General features: G+C 50.7%; 1 protein-coding gene across 1 annotated transcript; it reads right to left on the reverse strand.

Annotated features, from left to right (window-relative positions):
* Positions 1 to 1,773: 1,773 nt before the first annotated feature.
* Positions 1,774 to 26,818, reverse strand: AXIN2 (axin 2). The gene is made up of 11 exons (XM_050981302.1): positions 26,590 to 26,818; positions 24,670 to 25,600; positions 18,644 to 18,784; positions 13,191 to 13,293; positions 11,188 to 11,328; positions 10,518 to 11,005; positions 10,221 to 10,400; positions 9,718 to 9,936; positions 9,089 to 9,184; positions 7,582 to 7,749; positions 1,774 to 3,529 (listed from the first exon to the last, which is right to left on the reverse strand). Exons 2-11 carry the CDS (start codon positions 25,491 to 25,493, stop codon positions 3,403 to 3,405), a joined length of 2,487 nt encoding a protein of 828 aa, XP_050837259.1. The 5' UTR covers positions 25,494 to 25,600; positions 26,590 to 26,818; the 3' UTR covers positions 1,774 to 3,402.
* Between the last annotated feature and the right edge of the window lie 315 nt (positions 26,819 to 27,133).

Below are 27,133 nucleotides of genomic sequence, written 5' to 3' on the forward strand. Positions count from 1 at the left end.
GAATTTACAGGGTTTTCGTTAAACCTGATAAACTTCAGCTAAACTTAAAAAAAAACCCCACTTGGGTCAAAATAAGGTTCTTACTCCCTCTCAATCTTCTGTACTGTGTAAAAAAAAATTTGGTTGGATGTTACTTTCAAGCTGTAAGAGCAGAACTTTCCCACGCTGCCTCTCCATTTAGCAGGGAACATGCCAGACCTGTAATCACCATCTTTATCCCGAGACAAGCTAAAAAACAAAATGTTTCTGAACTGCTGAAGGTAGGTGAACATTTTTCAGAGTGTCACATATTAAGGTGGTGTCTAACGAGCTCCATGTCCCACTTATAATTGAAACAGAAGAGAGTATTCACTTTTCATTCATTTTAAAAAGACTATTCAAATACCCTTTCATCTCCACTAAACAGCCTGCCATGTATTTGAAGCCATTTTATATATTGTTTCTACAGACATCCAAAAAAACAGAGGTGAGTATTTTGGAACATTGATAGAAAGATGCAAAGGCTTGTGAGGCACTGAATGGCTTCAAGCTGCCTCAAACACATTCATCTTCCCAAGAAGAATTAGGCACAGTGTGATTCATTTTAATAGCAGAAGAAAAATAATACTACGATGTAGTGCTAAGTTCCCAACCTTTGATGGTAGACTAAAAAAAGAGAGAGAGGGGGGAAAAAAAAAATCTTTCTTCCCTTATGTTGTTGAAGTCTCCCTACACCCATCCGTTATGTCCAGCTTATCAATTAAGATGAACCCCATGAACTTCAGATGGTTTTTTTAAAACAAGGCACCATCCATTTAAATGTGTAAAACTGCCTGCAGCTCCCTTGAACTGCAGGATTCAGTCCCCAGCTCTGTGTACTCAGTGTGAAGTTGAGCCCTTTGATACAAGTTTTACTGATGTTTTAAATGAAGTCTTCTCAAACACACAAAATAACCCAGATAATTTAAAACCTCATAGAAAAAATAGGGTGGAGAGAGGGGAGGAAGGAAAAAAAAAAAGCCCTAGTCAGTGCCATTGGTGAGGCAGAAGCCAAGGGCTGGCTCTGGTTACCAACAGGACAGACCAAAAGCAGCTCCACGATTTCCTTCCCAGAATTTCTCACTTGAGCCAGGAGGGTCTGGGTGACAGCTGGGACACAAATCCATGCCTGCTATGGGCAGCTCCCCTGAGGAACAAACTGAGCCTGTTCAGCTATAAAATAGGTGCTGTACCCCACCAGTGGGAGGGAGGGAGCCCAGGAGGAGCTCCCTGTGCCTGTCCTGCCCAGCAGCCCCCAGCAAACCTCGCCCAGCTCACCTTGGCACACCTGAACACCTGAGCTGGGCTTTACAGAGCTGGGCATTGCCCTGAACGTCACAAAGCTGAGTTTAACTCTGGTATGGGATGCAGGGGAGCAGTCCCAGCTCAATCACACCTGGGCAGGGCTGTGGCCACCCCCAAATGCCAAGGCCAAACCCAGCCCGTGTGCCATGACAGGAGCCCCACCCTGGGGACCACCACAGCCCTGTGGCTGCCACACCCTGGCTCCATCAGGTGAGCTCTGCAGCGCAGTCTGGGAGCAAGAGCAGGCTCAATCTGCAGGTGAGTTACCTGAAGGAGCTGTAAATTATTAAATCCCCACACCGAAGAGCAGCTCCAGCCTTTGCCTTGCCTCCTTCCCAGCAGGAACAGCCCCTGCCAAGGCAGGAAGCTCACCAGCTCTTTCCAGTGATCATCACAGATGAGAAAAAACCCTTTTAAAGCATTAAGGGTGAAAAAAAAGTCAAGACAATATTAATTTGAAAAATATAAAATTTTAATAAAGGCTACATCTCTTAATTACAATAATTATTGTACCAAGTAATTTTTTTTTTAAATGAAACTCTTTATAATGCATAATTTACAGTATAAGTAGAACAAAATGCCATGGCAAAAGTCATGAGTACAGGACTTGTAATAAAAGGCATAAAATATCTTTATACATAAACCCCTTAAACAAACAAGGGAAAGCTTGAACCCTGAATATAGGGCGAAGCATGGTCTGTAACACCATGCAGGCACAGGTACTGTACTGATTAAATTTAAAAAACACTAGAGATAGTGTATTAATATTCCACCATACATTTTCTACAATATATACAGACTTACACAAAGTAGCAATGGCAAACAGAATGCACAGATTAACTTAATCAACACAAAACCCAACTGTTGAAATGCAAGGTCTTTCTTGGGAAAAGGCTTGTACTGCCCCAAAAACCCCACCCTGCAGAGCTCCAGAGCCTTCACCCACATCTCCCACGGCCTGTGGGCGTTCAGGGTGAGGCAGAGAAAAACCCAGCCAAAAAAACCCCCAACCAAACCCCAGCCCAGAAGGACTCACACGCCCCATCGCAGTTACACGGCCGTGGAACACAAGTAGTGCTAACACTGAACAGCTAAAAACCTTGAGCTCTGCGTTACCCACACGGGCTTCTTTAACCTTTATAACCTCGAGCTGTGCTAAATATGGACATGGGAATGGGATGGCTCCTTCTACAGCCCTCCCAGGCTCGGGGTTTTGCTCTACCTTGGGCACCACTGAGAGCAGCGAGGTGAAAACCTCACCCCGCCAAAATCCATGGACAAAATAACCTGTTGCTGTTGTAGTTATATTGCATCTAAATAGAGTTAATGTTTAAGACCTTTATTTCAAATTAGAGCAGCATAGATTAAAATGCACCGGTCTCTAGGTGAATGGATTTTTATTTCGGCTTTTATTATTATTATTATTAATATTATTTCTTTAGGAACGTTTTATCTTCACTTGGAGAAATACTGGGCACAACCTCACTCTTTCCTTTCTCCCCCTTCAAAAAAACCAAAAAAACCATCACAAATGTGCTCATCGCCAATCTCCTAAATTTTAGATAGTGGGAAAAATGTAAAAAAATAAAATACTCCTTCCTCCCCTCACCCCACTTCCCAGCCCCTCTCTTCTCCATTGTTAAAGCAGCATATCCAAAAACTGGACTTAAGGGAAAACAGACTGTTCAATAAATATCAATAAGGATTACTGTTAAGGTAAGCTATACACAGTTTCTCTTAGTCCATAGATTTCAGATCCCCAGGAAATCATATATTATGTATGGAAGTCTCTCAAACACGGTCTGCATCTCCAATAGCCAACAGTGGTCATGTTTCTAATAAATAGTCCAGGGTTTTTATCATCTCAGTACCCAACTCATGAATAATAAATGCCATTCTTTTCCTCTAAGGCTAATTCAGCAAAGTCTTCATAGACTTCACTTTTTTTTTTTTCTTCATTGGTTCAAAACTTTTCCTTCAGAGTGGTTTTTTTTTCTTCTTCCTCTTTCCTTGTCATCACTACTGTTGTGTGTCCAAAGATTTTCCTAGGTTCAGCTCTCTGGAGGAACACAGATGCCATCAATCAATCCTTTCCACCTTCCCGAGGATCCTCCCTTCGTACATGGGCAGGACGGTTTCATCTTCCCAAACCTCCTCGAACACTGCCCCGCAGTCAAACTCATCACTGGCCTTTTTGAAGTAGTATCTGTGGCAAAGAGAATTAAAACACAGGTTAAAAAAAACAAACCCAAATAAATCAAAAGGTAAAAAGGCAAAGGATGCTCTGCCGGTTCTTTTGTAACCACGATGTTTCCAGGTTCTCCCTCCTGAGGATGCTCCTCCAGGAACACCTCTGGGGTGCTCGGGTCTGGTGGCTTGAAAGCATCCCTGGGGTGGGATGGAAGGAGCTGGGCTGTGAATGCTCCTCAGGGGTGACAACAGCTTCTCCAGCGAGCAGACTGCACACTCTGGCAGTGGTATCCCCAGCCATAAGGAAAATTAGAAAGCACGGTGATTTCTGGTCAAATATCTCATTTAAAAATAAATAAATAGGATTTCAAAGCCAAGCATTCTTAAGGTTCCCCTCTCTCCCCACCTTCTTTCTTTCATGTGTTTTCTTGTTTCAAAGCTGAAGGCCAACATTAAAATTAGCAACTGTTATTAAAAGGATGGATGAAAAGCAAACCATCCCAGCTTCCTGCAAGGCAGGAGCTGAAACTCTGCGGTGTTCCTGCTGGAAAAAACATCCATGGACTTGGAACAACCCAAGCTAAGGGACACCAACTCCTGCCTCTCTTCTGAGGCTCAGGAGCACTCAGAGAGAGCCTGGTCCAGCCCCTGGGCCGTGACACGGGGAGGTCAAGTAGCAGTGTCCTGCATTCCTGCTCTTTTGCTCCGGGTCGTTAGATCATGAAGCCAACGCTGCAGAGACAAAAGGCACCCCCACCCCTCCTGTGTCAAACACTAAAGACCCCTCTATTATCCTGAATTAGACCGTTCAGCTTCTTGATTAAAGGTTCCTTTTATCCCGTTTGGAGCTTTCTTCCTTCTAAGGCTGCTTAATTGCATATGCACAAATGAAGGGCTTCCATTCAGAGGGGTAGCATTTAGGGAGTCTGTCCGTCTGCCGCCCAACACCTCCTCGGAGATTCCTGCTCTCCCTTGGAAAAGGGCTTTGCCATCTGATTGCCAGGGATGGAAAATATTCCAGCAAATGGATTACAAAGAAAAAAAATATAGCTATATATATTTTTAAAAAAATTTTAAATATATATGTATAAAAAAATTAACCCCTCCCCTGTAGCTTCCAGACAATTTGGGTTGGCAGATGTTTGTCAGGGAGAAAGGGGTTTGTAATTATGATTTTCTTTAGGGTGGCTAAGGAGATCAAATCAAGCTCACTTTTGCTACTAAAACTGGAAGAGCCACAGCAGGGCCTTGGAATCAGACATTTTTATTTAGTGACTTGTTTCATGATGCATTTTTGAAATATCTTTTTATTTTCAGGGACATTAAAAGTATTTTGGTAGGGGGATATAAGATCCCTCTTTTCAGTCAATGAGATAAAATCACCTCTAATTAGTCCAGGTATGGTTAGGATGTATTTTTGTAAGTCATTCCAAGCACAACTGACACATGTTGCATCTTAATGGCTCAGCAAGGAAAAAACATATTATTTGAGTCCTTCAGAGCCTGCACTCAGGGAAATCAATGGCCCAACTCCCACCAACTTCCGTGCTGCAGGTCAAGGCCACAACTCCCCAGGACAGCAGCCTTGAAATAAACCCAAAAAACCCAAGGAAAGTTTGAATGAGTTACAAAGAACTTTCCCTTCCCTCTCCCCTGTCCAGATAACAGCCACTCTTCCCAAGAACTTCCTCCCCAAGCCCAAACCCTGGCTGTGTTTACAAAATTTTTATTTGAGAAAACACGCTATGACCTTTTACATAATTACAACCTTATTTCACAGAGAAATGGGGAAAAATAAGAAAAGGAGAAGGCAAAGAAGAAAGAAAAAAAAAAAAATCCACCCCCACAACATCTTCAAACAAGTCACTCTGCTCTTATTTGCTCAGCAATGGGCTTTCCATTGAAACATATTTTATGTGGCAAGCTTTGCTCCTTTTTTTTTTAAATTTTATTTTTTGGGACATCTGGCACCAATCGAGGCACGCGGGCCCGGCCTTGCAGCTCTGTTTTGAACCACTGCCATCCCCAGATTACCCGACACCACCCACTTTTTTCTGTGTGTGTATGTTTGTTTTTCGTTAACGCCATCAGTATTAAATCACTGCTTAATTCCTTTTTTTTTAATTTTTTTTTTTCCTTTTTGGGGGGTGGAAAGCCAAGGCAGCGCTTCCCCGGCGGGGCTCTGGCATCGCGGGAGCCCGAGGTACCCGCCTCGCAAACTGATCCAATCAATAAAGAATTTGGAGAGTGGAGCATTTCTGCATGTCTTTGTGCATTAAATGAAAGGCAAGGGCTTCAAAGACATGCTTATTAAATGTGCCTTAAAAAGAAATCAATGCCAGATGTGACCAAAGCAGCCTAGTTAGTGCCTCCCCGTAACACACACGCTACTCCGGGCACTGCGGACCTCTCCCCTGAAGGTCACCCGCAGTTTCACTCAAAGTCCAGCCAAAAGTCAAAGCTTAGATCAAAATGATTCCCTGGAGGTACACACATTTGTGTAATTAGTTTCACCTCGTGTCTGTGCAAGATAAAATACTGGGCACGTACCCAAGTTCCTTTTATAAATTTCTGTATTGTCTTTACCCAGGTGTAAAGGGGTGAGATCTAAGCAAAACGTTGTTTCATCCTTGTCAGTCACTTAAAAACATTTTCTAAAGTAATTACAGTCCGACAAGGCACAAATAATTGCACCTGGAGGGGCTTTTGGGCCACAGAGGTTTTAGGAGCCTAGTCTCGCACTCGGGCATCACATGAAAAATGTCACAGAAAACCAACAAACATTAAAAAAGTTGGGGTTTTTTGGGAGGAATTGGGACTACACAGCCACTGGGCAGTGGTGAGGCCAAGGAAATTGGTCTGCAGATGAGGAGGAGCCAGTGGGACAGGCTTTAGGGGCTGGGAAATGGCACAAGGGTGCAGAAGGCCAGGGATTATTCTGCAGGGTGTCCAGGTTGGATGCACTTGCTGGTTGGTGCCATCCAATGGCAGCTGGGTGGGCTGCAAAGATGGTTTGGAGAGGAACTGGAATATTTCAGCCCTACTGTGCAAGAGCCATGGAGAGATCCCAGTGTGGCATTCCCCAGCCTGGGAGTGCCCAGGGTCACCCACCCCTGGTTTGGTTTGTACAGGTGGACTTTGCACACCCAGGGAGAGGCCACTGATGGTGGAGCAAGCTGGGAACTCCTCGTACCAAACCAAAATGGACATCTGCAGGTTAAATCAGAGGCTGCCAGTTACAGGGCAGGACACACAGCTCTCTGAAACACCACCAAATTCAGTGCAAAATAAAAAAAATAAATAGCTGGAATGTCCCAGTCCTGCTCACCCTGCAGGAGAAGTGGCCAAGAGAGCATCCCAAGGGTGCCCAGATCCACTGGGAAGGGCAGCCAAAAAGAGCCAATGTGAAGCTACTGCCATGGCTGAGCCAAGGCAGCAAAGTGAGCAGAGGAAGCAGCAAACTGGTTAAACTGGGAGATGGGAGCTAGAAACCAGAGCAGCAGGGTTTGTTGGTGTTTCTGAGGAGGAACTGGGTATTGCTGGTGGAGCTTTCCCTGCAGGGCAGAGGTTTTCCACCCCTCTAATGAAGAGAAAAAGGAGCAAACTCCATCTCCGTGTCCCTCAGCAGCACATCCCAGCCCACCACTGCCCCCATTTATGGCCATAGCATTGCAAAAAATAATCAAAAATAGAATAGTTAAAGAGTAGGAAAGCAGGAGGCCAGCACCCAGGTGAGACCTGACCCCAGTCTGGAATCTGAATCCCCCTGCTCCGTGCCTTTGCCACAAAGCCATCCCACACCTCCCTGCTATGGAAGCTTTTTGGAGAAGGGCTGGAGCACAGGTCCTAATGCAACTGGGAAAGGTTGGGGTGGAAGGGAGGAGGTGGCCCTGCAGCCAAGGCTCCTCTCTCCATCGCCTCATTATTCCTGCCTTGAGTGGGAAGAGACTAAGAAGATCCACAGCCTCTGAAAATCCAAAGTGTCACTGCAGCAGCCCTGCAAAATATCTGCTAATTCTTCTGACTTGTTGTAACACACTAAAGAACAAACAAATCACACATTCTTACCTGTAATTTCCCTTTTTGCTCAGCTGTTCTTTAAAGTGCCCAAGTGTCAGGCTCTGGGCCTTTAACATCCTCCTGTAGGGAATTTCTTCTCCACAAAAAAAATAGGTGACAACCAGCTCACCAGACTGAGAGGTGTGAACAACTGGCAGTTTCTTTGGCTCTTTGTGACTGCAAAACAGAAAACACACACAAAACCCTCTGGTTTTCCATTTGAGAACAGGCTGTTTCACCTCACGCCAACCAGCAGTGGAGTTGGTGAATGCTGCCAGAAATAGCCTGAAAATCAGATATTCCTGTACTGCCTTTGTTGGGAATTGGCTGGGATGTGTTTGCACAGCCCTTTGCTGGATTTCCACTGTGGGAATCACAGAATGGCTTGGGTTGGAATGGACCTTAAAGATCATCCAGTTTCAACCCCCTGCCATGGGCAGGGACACCTTCCACTGTCCCAGGCTGCTCCAAGCCCTGTCCAGCCTGGCCTTGGGCACTGCCAGCGACCCAGGGGCAGCCACAGCTGCTCTGAGCAGCTGTGCCAGGGCTTCCCCACCCTCACAGGGAACAATTCCTTCCTAATACCCAACTTAAATCCACCCTCCTTCAGCCTGAAGCCATTCCCCCCTGGGGTCATGGCATGGCAGAGGGGGAGCTGAGGAATGGAGGCTGAGCTCACCCTGCCCAGAGAGCCCCAGGACTGCATCCCCAGATTTTAAAGGCTCTTTTCATCTGCCTTCACATAAAACATCTCCCAGGCTTCCTCCTCATGGCCAAACCCACCTGCAACCACCAGGCCCCAAAGCAAACCCCCTGCCAGATGCTCCACCTCAAGCACCCAGGTAATCTTCTTTTTCCCAGTGAGGATAAAATTAACTGGATTCTGCCATTTGCACCCAAGCAACGCTTCTTAAAGAATAATTAAAACAACATTACCCAGCAAAATGGCAACACTCTAGTGAATACCATGCAGCCAAATCTACAACTGCTTCTGAGGCAATGTACACTTGGCATGTCAAAAGGTCACAAAGTGTTAGTCCGCAGTAATTTAGTCTTCCTAATTTGTTCTAAGTCTTTGTAGAGTGGTTTCAGAAAAAAAGCTGCTAGCAAAGACAGCTGGTGGACTTAAGGTCAACCAATTAAAAATGAAAGGCTCTAGTCAGGTGGCTCAGTCTGGACTTCAAACATTACTCATTGCTTAAGATGAAGAGGGTAAGAAAGAAAACTTTAATTATTTAGGCCATTTTAGACCTCTCTGTAGCAGATTTCTTGTTAAAAGAACCATCCTGTAATTAGACTAATCCAATCTTTGTCCACTTTACAGGAATGCAAGTTAAAAAGAGCCGGAGACAAGATTTGAAAATGTTTTGTTCTTTCTTTAAGAAGAACGTTTGAAAGGGGAAATTTCAGATATAAGAATTTCCTTTCCTTTCAGAGTGCAATCCATTTAATGAAAATATAATTATTATATATATGTATTTATTTCCCATTCCTTTTCTGCATGTGCAATACTCACTCTTCTGTTGTTAGACTTGCATTGCAGAAAGGGGAGCTTCCCCCCTGAATGGCAGCGGAGTGGTTTCGGTCCCTCTGCTGATTTGAGGTTGAACATCTGAAGTGGAGAGGGGGAAAGCAAGTGGGGAAGGAGGAGGGGGGGGAGGAAAAAAAAAAGAGAGAAAAAACAACTTTAAGAAAAAAATTGTTGAAATACAATCTCCTTAATTGAAGTCTCCTGTGGGTCGTTAAGTTCGCTCTTTGTATCAAGCCTCACATGTTGTAAACAATCAAAGGAAGAATTAAAAATGCTGTGGGCTAATTTATCCTTCCATACCCAAATGAACGATAACCAGTCCAATTCCCCACTTGGTATGTAGTTGGAGCCTGTCCCAGAGGAAAAACGGGCAAATTACAGCCATCAAAAGAGTGGAAGTAATAGCCTCGGATTCCAACTATTTGTGCCGGTGCAGGGCGGGGTTGGAACACAGAGGCTCATCCTCTGCGCTCGGCCAGGAGGCTGTCACACGTCCCCATGGCCATCCCTCTGCCTGGACAGGCAGGACACATCCCCGTCCACCCTCAGCAAAGCTCCCCCAGCCCCGCCTGTCCCCAGAGTGGGACAGGGACCGTCCCTGCCCTGGCCCTTACCGTGGCTTCTGCGGCTTGGAGACCTCGGCCAGGCGGCGACACGCTTCCTCCAGCTGGGCCAGGGTGTTGGGTGGCGTCAGCGGGGGCATGGCAGGGTCCTGCACGAAGGGGTGGGCGGGCTGTGCCCCGCGGGGGTGGCTGCCCGTCCCCCAGGGGTGGTGGCGGCCGGGGGCCCCCTTGGCGCAGTCGGAGCTGTAGGCCTTCTTTGTGCTTTGTGTGCTTGGGGAAGGGAAGAAGTCGGGTTAGAAAAGCTGGAAAATATGACTTTAATAGCAGCTCCTATTCTGCTCGCTCCCTCTCAAAAGTCTGTCATAACATGAAAGGAGGTTTATTGCCAAAAACATGACATTTTTGTGGTTTTTCTGGTTCTGCGGAACAGCTTTTATATTAAACCGGAGGAGCAAAGAGTCTCATTTGTTTTTAGCGATTGTAAAAATAGACAGCCCATGTAATATATAAATATTTACCGGGAGCGATATTGCTGTAGACAGCTGCGTATTTACCTATGGGTCTTGTGCTTATTTTGTCTCTCGCTCTCCAGCATCCACTGCCAGACGTTCTGCGCCCGATCCGCTTCGCCCCCCGGGAGCTGCACCCCACCAGGGCCGGGCAGCCCCCCGTCCCCGGCCGCCAGGGCCACGCTGTCCCCTCCTCGGCCCGGCCTCTTCAGCAGCGTCCCCGTCCTGCGGGTGGCAAAAAGGGACACGAGCCCACGGTCAGCCCCCGTCCCCATTGGCCCCACGGCAGCGGGACGATGGGTGATGTCCGGGGTGGGTGCCGTGGAGATGCTGGTGACTTACCCGAAGGGCTCCAGCGGGGAGAGAGGGGGGTCAGTGTTTTTGGGGTGGCCCTTGCACTTGGGGTAGCAGTAGTAGTCACCGCCCGCCGGGCAGCAGCACTGCACCCGCTGCGCCGCCTCGGCCTCGATCTGCTCCTTCGTCTTGGGCACGGTGTGGTGGTGGATGTAGTGGTGGTGGACGTGCTTGGTGGTCTGCTTGGTGACGAAGCCCTTGCCCAGCAGGGCGCAGGCGGCCAGCGAGGCCGTGCCGGGCGGCAGCTTGCCCGTGGGCAGGCGGTCGGGCGAGCGGGCGCGGGGGCTGTGCCGGCCCACGCCGGGCGATTGGCAGCCGGGGGTCTTCAGCACGCGGGAGAGGTGCTCATCCAGGATGGCCTGGGGGTCCTCCTCGTAGCTGCCCGAGGGCAGGAGCGACAGCGGGTGCTGGGGGTTGGCCACCTCCCGCCCGTTCTGCAGGCTGGCGGGGAGCTCGGCGCCCTCCTTCTCCTCGTCCTGCCAGACAAGGGATGGCAGGGAATGAATGGAAGGGGCCGGGAGCTGGCGAGGCGCGCGCCGGGACGTCCCCCATGGGATGTCCCCCCCCGGGATGTCCCCCCGCTGCCCCGTGGGCAGGGACCAGCCCCCTCCCGCCGCCGGCCGGGTGGCACGCGGAGCCCAGGGAATGCTAATCCTACCTCCTTGATCTGCTGCAGCCTCTCCTCCAGACAGTCCATGGTTTCCTGCTCCTGCTTCAGCTTCTCCAGCCGGGAAATGAGCTCGGCGGCGAAGGCGGCTGGCTCCACCGGGGTCATCTCCTTGGGAAGCCGGTGGGTCCTCTACAAGGAGCGGGGACAGAAGGCACAAGGCAATGTTTAGCGGGCGGCGCGGGGCGCGGGCGCTTCGCCGCTGCGGCATCGCCGGCCCCGCCACGCTTGTTGTGTCTCCATGTTTGGATGAAAAGACGACCGCAACTAGGCATGGTCTGCTCTGGATTTTTATGAGCTAGTGCTGTGGCCTCATGGAGTGACATCCTCCCCACCAGCGTTTGCCTTCGGCAGGAGCAGTTGGTCGCACTCTGAGGAACCCCGCTTGTTCTCTCTGTAGTACAACCAGCCCATCAGTAGCTACTCTGAAGTAGAAAATCTTCAAAGACTGTTGTCAAACATCAAAAAAAAAAAAAAAAAAAAAAAACCTCTGAGGTGGGAGGGAGAGAGACTTTAACTAAAGGAATAAAGTGAGTATAAACAGAAAGGAGTTGGAAATTAAAAAAAATAAGATGGGGGAGAAAAAGGGAAAGGAGGAAAAAAAAAAAAAAAAAAAAAAGAAGTCAAACGGTTGCAGATCAGAGAAGTGCTGGTAATTTATTTCCTGGCTACACACTGGGCACCTTTGAGGTAGTGTTGTCTCAACAGTGTCCTAGATCTCTTCCCCCCCCCTCCATCTCTTTGTACAGAAAATGAAGAAAGCTGCTGCAGGCTAGCAGTGCTACACTGCTGAGCTTGGCTGCCTCAAGCAGATCTATCAAGGGAAAAAGGGAACATCTCCAAATCAAGTGCAGAATATAAAAAGGCAAAATGCGAATTTCTGCCAAAAGAAGCAAACATGGCAGGAAAAGGGGAGGAAAGGAAAAAAAAAAAAGGAGGAAAAAGAAACCACCCACTTGACTCTGCCCTCCCTCCTGCCATCCCCACACACCCCACTCCTCGCCCCCACTCTCCCTCTTTCTCCCCCCGCGAAAGCAGAAAGCTGAACTGCCAACTCTTTCACATACTACCCACCAGATGAGGTGGGGCCTCTCTCCGGCAACCACTTAGCTCCAGAAATGATGTGAGGGTAGAAAAAGGCCACTCTGCTGGAAATTGTCACTCTTACACAAGCTGGCTCTATTCAGTCCCTGATCAAAGCACTGCCTTACAGAGAAAGTCGATTTGCACGCCCTGGGACAAAATAATCTAATTTACAAGCTCAGGCTATAGAACTTTCTTTAGGAAGGAAGGGGAAAAAAATACCAAAAAGAAAAACCACATAAACCACCCCCCGACCTTCCACCAGAAATATCATCTATGACTTCTTGCTGCTTAAGACAGCAGAAAGAGGAATTCTAGCATATTAATCTCAAGACAAGATAAGTTTACACTTGTCTGTGTAAACAGTTTATTCACTGCAGGAATCGAGAGGCTGCAAGTCAACTGAATTAGCAAGTCAGTGAGTTAATTTTGAAGAGCAGGGCAGCACCGTGCATCAGATTCCCTCAAAGCCAGGCAGGGATCTGCTGCCAATTCTCTCTTTTGGGAGCTCCTGCTCACCCCCAGCTCTTGCAGGGATGCACACCAGGCCAAGCTTTGCTCGGCACCGCAGGAGTGTCAGGGTGGCAGCCAGAGCCAAGGCTCCCACTAGACCCCACTGGGACATCTCCACTTGGGATTTAACCAACAGGACAAATTCAGTGCCCCTGAAAACTCCTAATTAGCATCTGGCTTCAGGAAGGACCAAGATGTGACCATGCACAAGCAGGGTTTTGGAATGATGCTGAGAGCACATGGCTCCTGCCCAACACCCAGCAGCACCTCCCTCCTCCGGCATCACTCTGGGATGCAAATGCTCTCCTCCCCTGCTCCCTTCCCTCCACATGTGCCTGTCCCCAGCCCTTGCACTTCCCAAGGCCCACCCAGACCCTGCAGCTCCCTCCTGGACTCACCGGAAAATGAGGTAGAGAAACTTGACCGTTGGCCTTGACGCTCCGGTGCATTTCCCGCTGGAGCTGCTTCTTGCTCCCAATTCTGTACGGGGGGATCCCATCTCTGCACATGGAAGAGAGGCCACCGTCAGCTGGGGCTGTCCCCATGCTCTGACACACTTCTCCATCCCCTCTGGAACCACCCAGGCAGCCGCAGGCCCTCATTCCAGAGGTGCTGAGCCCTCTGGATGACACCTGAAGCCTCGAATATCCGGCGGTGTGGGAGGTGCCTGTGTCACCAAAGGATGCACATGGATGTGCAGTAATTAAGCAAAAACTGAAAAGCTGAAGGCAACTCCACGTGGGCTGACGTCCAAAGATCCCATCAGCTTCACTCCAAGGCCCTTCCAACACCACGTTTCTGCTCCTGACCTTTAATTTCAGGTTCTTCCCCATCCAATTACGCTCTCTAGGACCACAACGCTCCTCAAGCTTTGGAACACCCCAAGAACTGCTGGCACAGTGGAAACAAGGAAGAGGCTGAGGATGGATGGCCATCCAGAGGCTGCTCCCCACCTCTAGTCCCATTTAAGATGCAGGATCATCAGGATTTCCCCTGCCCTGAGGCTGGCCAGTACAGGACACCTCGAGGCATGAACATGGTCATGGCCGGTCCTCTGGACAGGACACTGCTGCCCACAGCCACCCCAGCTCCTGCCAGGAAGCCACAAGGAGAGACCAGGCCAGGAGCTCAAGGCTCTCCAGTGGGAACAGCCCCCAGCACGTCCCATTCATGGCAACTTTACTGGGCCACACAAAAAATTACCCCAGAGAGGATGAAAGGGCCTTCCACAGCCAGCGGGGCCAGCCGGAAGAGCACGCCTGGAGATCCTGAATGTCTCATTCCACCACTTCCCTCAGACTGCCTGAAGAACCTTGATCTCTGGTGCTGTCCCTTTCATCCACCTGCCCCCACACCTGACTCATCTCCTGAGAGGAGAAAATAACTCCAGCCCAAGGAGGAGCAGACAGCGCTGGCCCCACGCTGCTGCCAGAGGAGCCAGCGTGGCACAGTGTCCCTGCGTGTCCCCTCCCGTGGCCACACACCACAACACCTTCCCCAGAGGCACCGTGTCCCTCCCCTGGAGCAGGATGATCAGATGCCACCACTCAAAGCTTAAAGAAGGTGATGGCAGAGCTTTGTGAAGATCTTGGCCAAAGCCTTCAGTTGCCATTAATGAGCAAGACTAAGCTGCAAAGCCTGGAATGAAGGATCAGAACAATCCCATCTTAATAAACCTGGAAAAATCTTTTTAATAAAAACGAGCATGCTGGGAGGCCCTTGAGGCCACAAGGTGAGCACCTCCTCTACACACAGTTTTTGAGCACATGTGACACGGAAAATGAAAGGAGCTGATTGTCCCATGTCCCCACTGCACAGCAAGGGGCTCCAGGAGCTTTCTGGAGGAGCAGCCCAGCACAGAACAGCCAACAGAGCCACTGGTGGCCACCAAGCACCTTCCCACTGCTCCATGAAGCATTTCTGCTCCACAAACCCATGGGGCAATGGGGCTTGGGGCACAGGACACGTCTTAGTTTTGGGGGAGGATGGGGGAAAAGCAAATCTAAGGTGAAGACAAAACCACCTGTCCCTTCAGAGATGTGTTTGTTAACTGGGGCTCCTGAGACAAGGGTTTCTTAGGGAAGACCTTCAGCACAGGGAATGCCCAGTAAAAAAGGCACTTCAAAGGAAAGTAAAAATGCCAGCATGAGCACATGAGCCCATGGGATGAATCCCATCAACAGTCAGTAGGAAAGGAGGTGTCCTCTGTCCATGGAAGGCCAAGAGGCAGATGGGGAGGGGAAGGGAAGCAGCTGAAGGGTTGTGTGTCCACCACAAGGACACAACCAGGCATCCCCCACCTCCCTCCAGCTCTGCAAGCTGTCCCCAACAGCTCTGTCCCAGCCCCTCTGCTGTGGCACACATCTCCTTGTGGGGCATCCCCAAGTTCCCAGCTCCACAAGGATCATCTCTGCCCAAAGGGACAGGTTATGGAGCAGGAGTTGGGACTTTACTTGTAAAGGAGGAGGAGGAGGAAAAGCAACACCGACCCAGCAGCGTGGATTCCTCACTTTAGGACTTGCCCTCATTGAGGTTGGTACAAGGACTGCTCCTTTCCCTTAAAATTCCTCTGGTTACAGCAAACCTCCAGCTCCCTGCTTCTGCCCTGGCAGAAGAGTTCTGCAACTTGTAACAAGGTGCAGAATTTAAAAAAAAGAATGAAAAAAACCCCAGAGGTATTTCTCCAGGATGGGAAGGCTGTGGAGCAGCTTGGTAAAGTTATCCTGGGGAATGGAAGGTACTCTGGGAGCCACTTTGCTGGGAGCTGTCTAAACCCTTTCCTGGAAAAGAGGGGAAAATGGACAAGGCCAGGGTTGAAGGGGTGACCAAGTGATCCCTGACTGCAGGAGGGGCAGAGGATGGAGCTGGAGCCACCTGCCAGAGATATGGGGGGTCAGGGGGAGCCCTGATGCTGAGCAGATCCCCCAAGCAGGGGAGAGTACCTTGGAAATGAAAGGGCTGGACCTGCCCTGAGGTTTTGGGGCAGGCCAAGGGCTAACCCCAGCTCTCCAGGTGCCACCTCTCCCCCTGCTCCAACAGCCAACACTTGCACTCACTTTCTTGACTACTCAAAGCTCTGGGGCTGAAGAGCTACAGAGTTGAGGCACCAAACAGTAGAGTTTAATTATAAACATTTCAGCTAACCAGGCTGGGGCTAAGCCAATCTGTTTCTGGGGGAAACACTAGTTTGAAGTCTTCTACCCAGTCAGCTGCCATTTAAGCTGAGCCAATTATCTTAGCCTTTTGACTCAGATGTGCCTGACCTAACCTGAATGTAGTTTTACTGCTGCTTTGAAATATCAGACTCATGCGCATATGCATTCACTCCCATCTTCATTTGGCAACGGCTCTGAAACAAGCCTCTGATCTTGCCAACATCAAAAGCCTGGTTTGTAAGATAAGGTAATATTTGAAGTTTGCTCAGCAGCATTCCCCTGTGTCCAAAGTAAATCCATAAATAAGATATAAGCAAATAAAAAAAAAAAATCCCCTTTCCTCCCCCCCCCCCCCCCCAATCAAGAAATGGAAATAGAAATTTGCATGATGCTTTGTGGCTATTACAAAATATACAGGGACAGAATGATCCCTGGCTTCTGGAATAAAATAAAAAAGGCAGATTATGCATTATTTGGAGATTTCTCCTAATCCCAGTGCAGTTCTTAGATTTATTTTTAAAAAAAAGCTCCAAACTCACTTTACTGCTATGTCTGACAGACTTTTCCAGAACAAGTTTTTCCTCTTCAGTTGATACCAATATGAGCCAAAAGCACTAATTTGCATTCACGCTGCTGGAAAAGAACAAGGCCTCCTGTTCCAGGGGGATAAAACCTGACAGGCTGAGCACCTGGGCTCAGCCAGGGTGGGTCTGTGCCCCTCCAGCCTCCAAAAATCCCAGCTGCTCTAGAGATGCTGGCAGCAGCCCTCCTCCTCTGCAAAGGAAGTTTTACACCAGCCTGAACTTTAAGCGCAGCCTCCAGAAGTGCCAGTTTACCTCTCCCAGCTGCAGAAAGCCGCAGTGTGCCCGCTGCCAGCCCCAGGGCTGAAGAGTGGCATGGGCAGGAAATCTGTCCCTCTTCCACCCCCAGGGAGGAAATCTGCCCCTCTGCCATCCCTGGGGTAGGAAATCTGCCCCTCTGCCATCCCTGGGGTAGGAAATCTGCCCCTCTGCCAGCCCTGGGGCAGGAAATCTGCCCCTCTGCCATCCCTGGGGTAGGAAATCTGCCCCTCTGCCATCCCTGGGGCAGGAAATCTGCCCTGGGCTGGAAATCTGCCCCTCTGCCACCCCGGACAGGCATTCTGCTGCTCTGCCACCCCCGGGCTCCCTGCAGCCCCCCAGCCTGGAGCTGCAGGCAGTTTAATCAGCCAAGCTTCCCCAAACTCTCACAGCCTGCACGGGCCATTGTTACAGCAGGAAAAAACAGGCAGCTCCTTTCAGGGCTGCTTTATGGGGAGCTCCTATTCACTTGTTCAAGCAAATTTCAAAGCGGGCTGCTGCCCTCTCATCCCCGCTAAGCTCCCCTGGACTAACAATGGGCTGAAAGCGATTCAGTTAAGCCTTTCATCCACCATGCACTTTATTTCTCACTCAGTGCTCTCATCTGTATAAGGCCTACAATTGGCATTGCTGTGAAGAGAGGGTATAATCCTAGCCCTGTGAATCCCAAGTGACCCTACACTGGTCCAGAAATGACTAACCCAATGAATGCTCTGTTGACACATGATCACATACAACCAGAGCCAGTAAGAAGAAATAAAGAAGTCACCCTATGATTCAGCTCTTTTATTTAATGCCAATATTGTTCAATAAGGGAATCTGCTGGGACAACAAACTATTTTTTTCCCGTAATATCAGTTCAAAACACACATGTGCGTTTAAAAAAAAAAATTAAAAAGGGCTTTTTGTTTCTGCATCGAGGGTTTTTGGTAAATCCTGTTTTCTGTTGTGCATCTTCACGCATGTTGACTTCAAAAGCATGAAAATCTCTCTGAGGAGCACACAGGGACCACTGGACATGTCTGACAGAGACACTGGAGAAGTTTCAAGATGAAAACCCAGCAATGCAGAACTCTGCTTCCAGGTGGGCTCTTCTAGAGCACTTAAGTGAAGACCATGAAACACAAACAGCAACAGTTGCCTTCTGCTAAGCAGAAGAAATGGTCCTTAGGAGCACTAAGTGAGCCTCACTGTCCCCTCGAGAGAAACAAAAGCACCATTTCTGTCCTGCTGGGGAAAGCAAACTGACAGTCAAACCCTGCTCCCAGCTGCACACTCCTCAGCAGCCAGGAGAAGACAGAGCCTGCAATTCCTGGGCTCAGCCACAGCATCATCTCTCATGCCTGTATGCTCCTGAAACACCCACACCTGATCCAGGCAGCTCCATCCAAATGGCTCTTTGAAGACTGCCCCAGCCACACTAGATGAGCAGCTATTTGCCCCTTCAGGTCACTGGCCCTATTAATGTACATTCTGACACTAATGACAAACGTTAATTACAGAAAGCACTTCCTACAGGAAGCAATCTCCTCTTTGATGACTGATAACTAGTTAAGGAAGCCTGGCCTTAAGACAAAGGCTCAGGGAGATTCATTCACTCCTTGGGTTAGTCAGGCAGCACCATGAGGCAGGGCAGAACATGTTTGCTCAGCTGCAGTTGCAAAATGGCAAGAGAGGGATTCATTATTTCCCTGCATCCCATACCTGCGGCGACGGCGCGAGGGAGAGAGAGACAGAGGCTGCCATGCCCTGGTTGGGGCACACACCCCTTTGGGTGATGCCCATCACTCCCCTGAGCCCCACAGAGCTGATTTACAGCTGTCCCACCCCCAGATGTGGCCAGCAGCAGGTACTCACACGCTGCTGTCCGTCATCGACATGGAGTCGTCCGTCAGGGCATCGCTGGAGATTTCGCTGTCGTTGGCGCTGGTGGCCGGCGCGAAGACATAGCCCGAGTTCACGTGGTAGGGGTTAATGGGGTCGTTCCTCTTGAAGGACCTGGCACAGGCAGGACAGGAACACAGTTACCACATGGCCCTGGGCTCGGTGGCAGCACCATCCTCATGGGAACCACGCTCAACCTCTCCAGAGCCAACCAACCGCGCTCTGCTCAGACCTCAGCCAGCACAGCGCCTAAACCAGGACACTGCCTCTAAACACACCCAGAGCACAACCTTAAAGACTTTTAGCATCTTCTAAAGTGCTCTGGAAAATCCCAGGAAGCGCCTCTGCATCCTCTGATACCCTGAAAAACTCAGTCCTTAAGGCTTGATACTGCACTGCTGAGGACAGCAGGAGCTTTGCATTGGCACCAGCAGGGAAAAGTCCAAGAATTTCACAGCTCGAGTCCCACTGAAAGGCACAAGGATCCAGCCAGCAATGCTTAGTTCTACTCTGAAGACAAGGGTTAGGATCCCTTTGGAAACACAAATTATTGGTATCTCTGAACCAGGAGAACTGCCTGGAACTACAAGGGCAGGACCCCCATGTATCAGAGGCACAGGGCAGGGCTGAGACCTGGTGTCCCAGGCCAAGCCAGATGCACTACAAAAACACTGGCACTGTAAAAACACACACCAAAAATCCCAGCTTTTAGGAAAACCTCCTACTTGTGTTTTTTGGCGTAGAGATGGGTGGGGAAGACGAGGACGGATGGGAGAAGTGAGGAGGGGCCAGCACATTGCATTAATGGGCATGTGGGTTACTGACCCCAACACCTCCTCAGCCAGAAAAGCAAACCCTAAGCCCAGCCTGGATGTTTGAGCTGAGCACCCAGGAGCAGCTCTGTGAAGAATTCCCAGGCAGTGACACAGGCTGTGATGGAGCAGGGCCAGGTCACCACCGCAGGGTCACTGCATGGGGGGGCCCCAGGCATCCCCCCACCTCCACCACTCCAACTTCCCAGCCAGGATCAATATACACATCCTGGCAGGTGATAAGGGGATTATGCAGGGAGGTTTGGAAGCTGCATGTTAAGGTGCACATTTTGTTCCTCTTCCAGGGCAAGATGGGGTTGTTAAGCTTCTGCCTTTGTATATCAAAGCTAAAGGCCTTGTCATCTGATAAGGACTGCTGATTTTAATAATTAGGGCCACTTACCCAGGACTTGGGGGCCTAAGGAATGTGCCAGCAGGCTCAGCAGGTTTCTTTTAATGGGCTTTCCATCTCCCTGCCCCCCTGGGGCTGGAGGGACCAGCTGGGTTGAAGTGACAGCAACATCCTCCCACTGCCCCCTCTCAATCTCCATCCTCACTCCTGTGCCACATCACCCCATCCCTCCTCCCCCAGCACCAAAAGCAGGAGCCTCAGCAAGGTTTGTTTTTAAAAAATAAGGAAAAGGGGGGAAAAAATGAAAAAAGGAGGGGGAAGGCTGGTGGGGAAGATGGGCCTCTCTGGTTTGAGCAGTGTGGGGCTGGCTGCAGGCAGGTATTCAGCCCAGCCGGGGCTGCATTCCTTTCCAAGGAGGCCAAGGCATTTCTGATGGGGAGATCAAGATGTTAAAAAATATAGATCTGGGAAGAAGAAGAAGGGAAAAAAATGAGATAGTAAGGAATGCCACAGGAAAGAAGTTAAATCTTCAAAGACAAATTAATTCCACATGTGGGTGAAAGCAAAGTTATCCTGCTGCTACTACAAGAAAGTCCCTCTAAAAGCCTTGGAGTCCTCTGCTCAGGATCAGGGGGATGTGCAGTCCCAGAGACCCTTCCTGGGGCCCTGGTGGGCCTTTGGGTCAACGTGCAAGGGATGCAGCTCTCCCACTCTTTGCTTTGAAACCATCTCAGCCCCTGAGTGTGCATCTGAGGACCACAAGGCTCAGGATGCCCCACGAGGCTCAGGGGTGCAGATGTTCCCCAGCACACACAGGCACCTTGCTGGGAGGTGTCTGTCACCCCTGTCACACCCAGGGGAGGACTTGCCATGCTGCTCTCACAGGAGGATCCCTGCAGAGGCTGAGCCGGGGGCGGAGGCAGCAGCTCCCGTGTGGGTATGGCACAGCGAGAGGGAGGTGTGTCCAAACATATAATTAGAGAAAGTGGCCGGAACTCTCTCATCTTCCCAGCAGCACTGCAGCATCATTCACCTACCAACACCTCGTGGACAAGAAAAAAAAATAGCAACCCCTAAAGCTGACATAGTTATAAAGTCCTCATCCCTGCTCCACCTCCAACACCACCCCACAGAAATCTCCCCATCCTTTCAGAAAACCAGCAGGGGCTGTTTTGCTACATTTAATGTTTCTGCATTTTTTTTTCCCCTCCCAATTTTAATTTGACCACCTCACTCCAGTAATTGCACCCAGATGCATCAAGTTGCCTGCGAGGGTTTTAAATTCCAGGGAGAGTGGTGGTCTCCTGCCACAGATGCTGCACACACAAACACAGCCCAGCTCCAAACTCAATATGCAAAGTGTTTTCAGCTGTCAGGTAGCAGTTGCTCTGGAGCTTCAAGGAGAATGTCTGATGTTTCTCAGCCTATTCTTATCTTGATGCGATGACACACAGCATGTAACTCTCTCTCTGCTATGTTAGGCAATGGCCAAATCAGAGGTATTATAATGCCATGAAAATTTCAGAGGGGCTCCTGGTCATAGCCCCTGTTATGAGGGTGCAGTTTCAGAGTGTGGGGGGTGTTGGTTTTTTTTTATTGGCAGGTTGCTTTTAGAAATAAAAGCACTTGGGCAGGTCAGACCACAGACTTAGAGAGAAAAACTGTACAAGGAGCAGTTGGAGGCAGCACTGAATCTCATTAAGTATTTGCTTGGGACAAACATCACTGGGCAACCATGGATTTAAAAACATTTTAAAGAAAGGCAAAAAAACCCACACATGCACAAACCTGAAAAAAAAAAAGTATATTTTAACACAACTATGTTAATCACAGCTTCCACGCTCTAATTGTAGAACACTGCTTGGAGCATAGCTTTACAATGGCATCATTTACTTTGATAATTGAAGCCAAACTTGGTTCCAATAACTTCACACACAAGGAGCTGCACCAGCGGGTCCTTTCAAAGGCCAGGAAGCACTGGGAGCAGGCAGAAGGCCATCTGCAAGCCCCAGCCTTCCCCCAGCAAGGCCAGTCCCACTGATGTTAGAGCCTAATGGGAGGCAGATGAGTCCACCTTGGGCTGAGCAAACCCACGTTACCCCGGCGGCACAGCAAAGGAAGAGGAGCTCTCTGTGTACACAAAGTCGTGCGTGATAAATTTAGAAGCGCGTATAAATAATAGCTGGAATTCCTGGAGCATGGGGCCAGGTCCAGCACAGCAGCATGGGGAGGCCAGTTTTAACCACACCACAGCCCACAGGGGAGGGGAGTCGCCTGGGAGGACAAGAGGGAGGTCCTGCTATTAAAATATTCCCTCTATTAGGGCTCCAAATCCACAGCCAGCAGTTTGCAAGCGCCTGCTCCCCAGCCAGGTGCAAACTCTGTGTTTTCACTTGACTTCTCCTGTTCCTGTCCATCACCGGCACTGGGGCCAAACAAAGTCTCTCAGCTTGTCTGGGTCCTGCTGTCTCCCGTTTGCAGTGGGTTTGGCTCTGGCTCCGTGCCCTGGGATTTCCAGGTGGTCTCAGCTAAAAACAGGCTGGCCTGGGACTACTGGGCTCCCCTGGTCAGGTGGGCTCAGCCCAGGGCTCAGGGCTTTCGCTGGGATAATCACATTGAAACCCACCGAAGCGAATGGCCAGAGCCTGCACAGCCCTTCAAAACCAGAGCACACTGAGCAGAAATTCCTTAATTCCGACACACACATGAGGGAGGTGTGGTTTGGCCACTCACCAGGAAAGACTTTGTGCAAGCTTCAGCTCCAATCCTAGCCGCGATCCTAAATGCTGAGTGATGAGAGATAACCCATCCATATGCTCATCAGCTCGGAGCACATGCACACACAAGTGGCTTCACAAATGGGAGGAACTGAGCAGCATCTCAGCTTGACCTCCCCTCTCTTTGCATTGAGATCTCTTGGCCCCGTGGAGAGCAAAAGCTCCTGGAAATTCAACAGAAGGTGATCAAAGCAAAACGCACTACCTAATGTCCTAGGAGGGTAGATCTGACATGTGAGGAGCAAGCTGCATTAATCCCTGGACAAAAAAGAAAAGAAAAGAGGGGGGGAAAAAAAGGAAAGGGAAAAAAAGCGCAGCACTAATCAGGCAAGCAGCCACGGCACTGCAAGAGCTCTCCTGGACAAGGCACATGTGGGTTTAGCAGGGCCTGCAGCTCTGGTAGAACATACAGCCAAGCCCTTCCAGCTCTGAATCCCAACAAAGGCTCAGAGATAAAAGCATCAAACATCCCCCTCCTGGAAAGCCAGCGAAGGGCAGCAGTTCAAACCAAGTTCTGGAGAACAGCAGATGCTCAGGCAGAAAGGCTCAGGCACGAGATGAGCATCCCAAAGCCCAAGTCCTGCACAGAGCAGCTGCCAGCGCTGCCCCCCCGCAGCCCCCGGCAGGAGGGGTCCGGAGGCCACGCCGGGATGCAGAGCATCCCTTCTGTCCCCACGCCCAGCATCCCTTCTGTCCCCACGCCCAGCATCCCTTCTGTCCCCACGCCCAGCGCCTCCATCCCGCCCCGCTGGCAGGACAGCCTCCGGCACAGCAGAGCACCAAAGAGGCTCCGGAGCCCCCTCCGGGGCAGGGGGACCCTGCCAGCACCCCACGGCCCCGGCAAGCCCGGCACAGCTGGAAGCTCTCCGGGGGCAGGAGAGGAGCGCTCCAGCAAAGCCTCCCCGGGAGAAGCCTGATGCCCTTTGATGTCCATGAATCACAGACACACTCTCAAAATTCCTGTAAACGAGATGTCAAACACTCACCATACCAACCCCCAGGCTGCCTGGCCGGCGGAGGAGAGCGCACATCTGCAGCAGAGCCCTCTCCTCTCAGCCCTGATTCAACAATCCACATTTATGGCAAGGGTGGGGAGAGGAAAGAATACATTTTCAGAGGATTATACAACTCATCATTTGCTCATCAGAGTCTCTGTTTCCCATCCCCCCCTGCACTTCGAGATGGCTCTTGCTTTCCTCAGCCTCGCACAGCTGTGCCATCAACATTTCCAACAAAAGAGAAGGATCAGGCAATGCAGATGCACCCCGGGACCAGGGCACAAGGACAGCCTGTCACCGCATTACGTCCCCACAACCCCCTGGAGACAACCACCTCTTCATGAGCTTGACCCTGAGCTCACGGCCAACATGAGAGCACCAAACACCGACCAAGGATCTGTGACTCCACACCTGGAATGCCTCTACCACCTTAAACACTCAAATTTTAGGTATCCTCCTGTATGCACTGGCTCAAAGCCACCCTAGATGGCTCTGACATGACACCAACACCCCACACCATGGAGAAGCTGCACATCACACACACACACAGAGTCAAAATAAAAGCAGATTCTGCCCAAGTTGCAGAGTTTGATGCAGTCAGTGCACACATTTCCTCCTCCACGACCGCACAATTGCTTCCCACATAACCAACATCGTTAAACACCGGTTGATGGTGGAGTTGGGGAACTGGTAGGTTACATTATTCATGTGTCTCTGTGATCCACTCCACTACTGCTCTTAATAGGTTTGAAAGTTGAACCAATAATTAACATATGTCCGGAGGACATAGTTGCCATGAAGTTTTTGATCTATAAAAGAACTGAAAGAGCCAATAGGGCTTCAGAGCACAGGATCTTGTTTTCCTCTGTAGAGGGGGAAAAACCCCACAGTCAGACAACACCCCACAAATTCCAGCGTCTGGAGGTGTGGGGAAGCAGCTGTGCTCCCAGCCCTTCAGGAAGCCCTGCCTCCCCTCAATTCCCACCCCAACAGCCTTCCAAAAAGCACTCTCAAAGTCCCTAAAGTTAAAACAAAGCACAGTTTCCAGGGGTTCCCTTACCTGTACCCGTTCTCGATCGTTTCCGTGGCTCTGACATTCGCTGTAACCCTCAACGTCTTGCTGGATAGTCCAACTACCGAAGGCAAGATTTTGTTTTTAAAGTCTGCACAGCTCCATTCCTCTTCTTCATTCAAGGTCGGCAGATAGCCACAGACAACTTTTAAGCTCCCCAGTCCATTGCTGCTCATATAAGCGGGATTCTCTCCTCCACTCCGTACATATTCGAGGTATATATCAGAAGTTAAAAACATCTGGTAAGCATTTTCCTCCATCACAGTCTGAATCTCAGTCTGTGCCTGATCAAACATGATGGAATCTATCTGCTGCTTCTTGATGCTGTCCCTTATGTAGGTCTTGGTGGCAGGTTTGAGCTGCTTGGAGACGATGCTGTTGTTCTCAATGTACCTTTTGTAAATAGCTTTGGCTACTCGTAAAGTTTTGGTATCCTTAAGGTCCATCTGCCTGAAGCCATTGCAGGCAAACCAGAAATCTAAGGTATCCACACATTTTTCCCTTTCCAGAAAGGTCCGAAAAAGATAGGCACCATCTTGATCTCCCAGCAGGGAATGCAAGGATTTGGTCCATCTGGCCAGAGGGGAGTCCGGGGACGCGCTGCCCTCCGGCTCCCCGAGTCCGTTCTCATTCCTCCGCGGGGCAGGAGGCACCGGCATGGCCTTGAAGCTTTGGCTTTTGGCGAGAAACGAGCTGGCGAGTTGCGGGCATGGTGCTTCTCCTTCCTCCCCCGGGACAGGGGGTCGGGGGGCGTCTTCCCTGAAGCTGCTGCTGGGGTCTGGGAGGTGGGCGAGGACCACGGCGCTGCTCATGGCTCCGGAGCTGGCTGGGGAGAGGGGCTCCCAGTTGCTTCAGGAGCTGCCTTGTGCCTCTGCCTGCCTCTGCCTGGAGTCAGCAGGGGATCCTCGGAGCCTCCTCTCTGCAAAGGGGAAAAAAAAAAGGGGGGGGGGGGAAAGAAAAAAGGAGTATTGATCTAATCAAAACCAGATCCTCCCAACATCAAAGGCAAAAAAGTAAACAGGCTTTTCAACTCCTCACAGTCAAAAAAAAAAAAAAAAAAAAAAAAAAAGGAAGAAAGAAAAGGAGAGAGAGAGAGGGAGGGAGGGAGGCAGGGCAGAGGGAGCGCGGCTCTATCGCCAGCCCGATCGCGACTATCAGATCCGCTCCGCTGAACTCCCGGCTCACTTTGAGCGGGGCCGGGGCCGGCGCGGGGGTGTCAGCGCGGCCCCCCCGCAGCCCCGGACAGCTCGGGGCGTCCCTGCCCCGGCATCTGGTTTCCATTTGCCCCTCAGCCCGGCCCGCTCCCCCCGCGCTGCCCGACCCGCGTGTCCCGGGTGTCCCCCCCTCGGCCAGCAGCGATGTTGGGGCACTTCCCTGCGGGAGCCAGGCTGGAGCAGGGATCCCCCTTCCCAAAAACACCCCCGAGGGTGGGTTAAGGCGAGGCGGCCGTACCTGAGCGCTGCGGGGCATCCCGGGCCCCCCGCATCCCCCCTAGAGCCGAGGACGGCAACCCCGGCTCTGGAAAGGGGGCAATAAATGGGAAGGGGGGGTCGGACGGGGGCAACCCCCAGTCCCGGGCTCCCCGGCGTGCAAAATAATAATGATAATAATAAAAACCTGCTCCAGAAATGGCGACGGGCTGGGAGGAGAGAGGTCGGAGGGGGAGGAAAGGGGGGAAAAAAGTCCGGAGCGACTTGGAGCCCTCCGAGCCGCGAGCAACAGCCGAGCCGCGGCGGGCACGGGCGGCGCGGAGGCTCCGCGCCCGCGGGGGGCGGCAGCGCGGGCACCCCGCGGGGAAAAAAAAAAAAAATTGAAAAAAAAGATTTAAGGAAATAACTGAAATTAGGAGAAAATTCCGTATCTCAAGCAGAAGAAGCGACGGCCGCCGCCCCCGAAGTTGCCACTCACCGCCGAGCCGGAGCTCGCTGCGCGCCCGCGGCCCCGCCGCTCCCCGCCGCCGGCAGCGCGCAGGCTGCACCCGCTCCCCCCGCCGGCCTTCCTCCTCCTCCTCGCCTTCCTCCTCCTCCTCCTCTCCTCCCCGGCGGTGCAACCGCATCGGAGAGCATCGGGAAAGAGGGGGGTAAAGGGAGGGGGGGGCTGCGAGGGAAGGAGCCCACTGCGATCCGCGCCTCCCTCCTCTCCCTCCCTCCCCTGGTTATTTATTTTATTTATTTTAAATACAAAAGCGCAGGTCCCGCCCCCCCCCTCCCTCCGCCCCCCGCCCCGGGCTCCCCCCGCAGCATCAAAGCGCAGCCCGGCGGAGCGGTCCTGCAAGGGCGGTAGCGCACTTAAAAAAAAAAAAAAAAAAAAAAGGAGAAAAAAAGAGGAAAAAAGAGAAAAAGGACCCAAAGAATTTTAAAAATTGAAAAGAAAAAGAGGGGGAAGGCGGGGGAGCACCCCTTGCCCCTTCCGGTGCTCCCAGCCCCGGGGCATCCCCGGTGCGAGGCGTGCG

Source organism: Serinus canaria, chromosome 18, assembly GCF_022539315.1.
Source record: "Serinus canaria isolate serCan28SL12 chromosome 18, serCan2020, whole genome shotgun sequence".
Classification (NCBI taxonomy): domain Eukaryota; kingdom Metazoa; phylum Chordata; class Aves; order Passeriformes; family Fringillidae; genus Serinus; species Serinus canaria.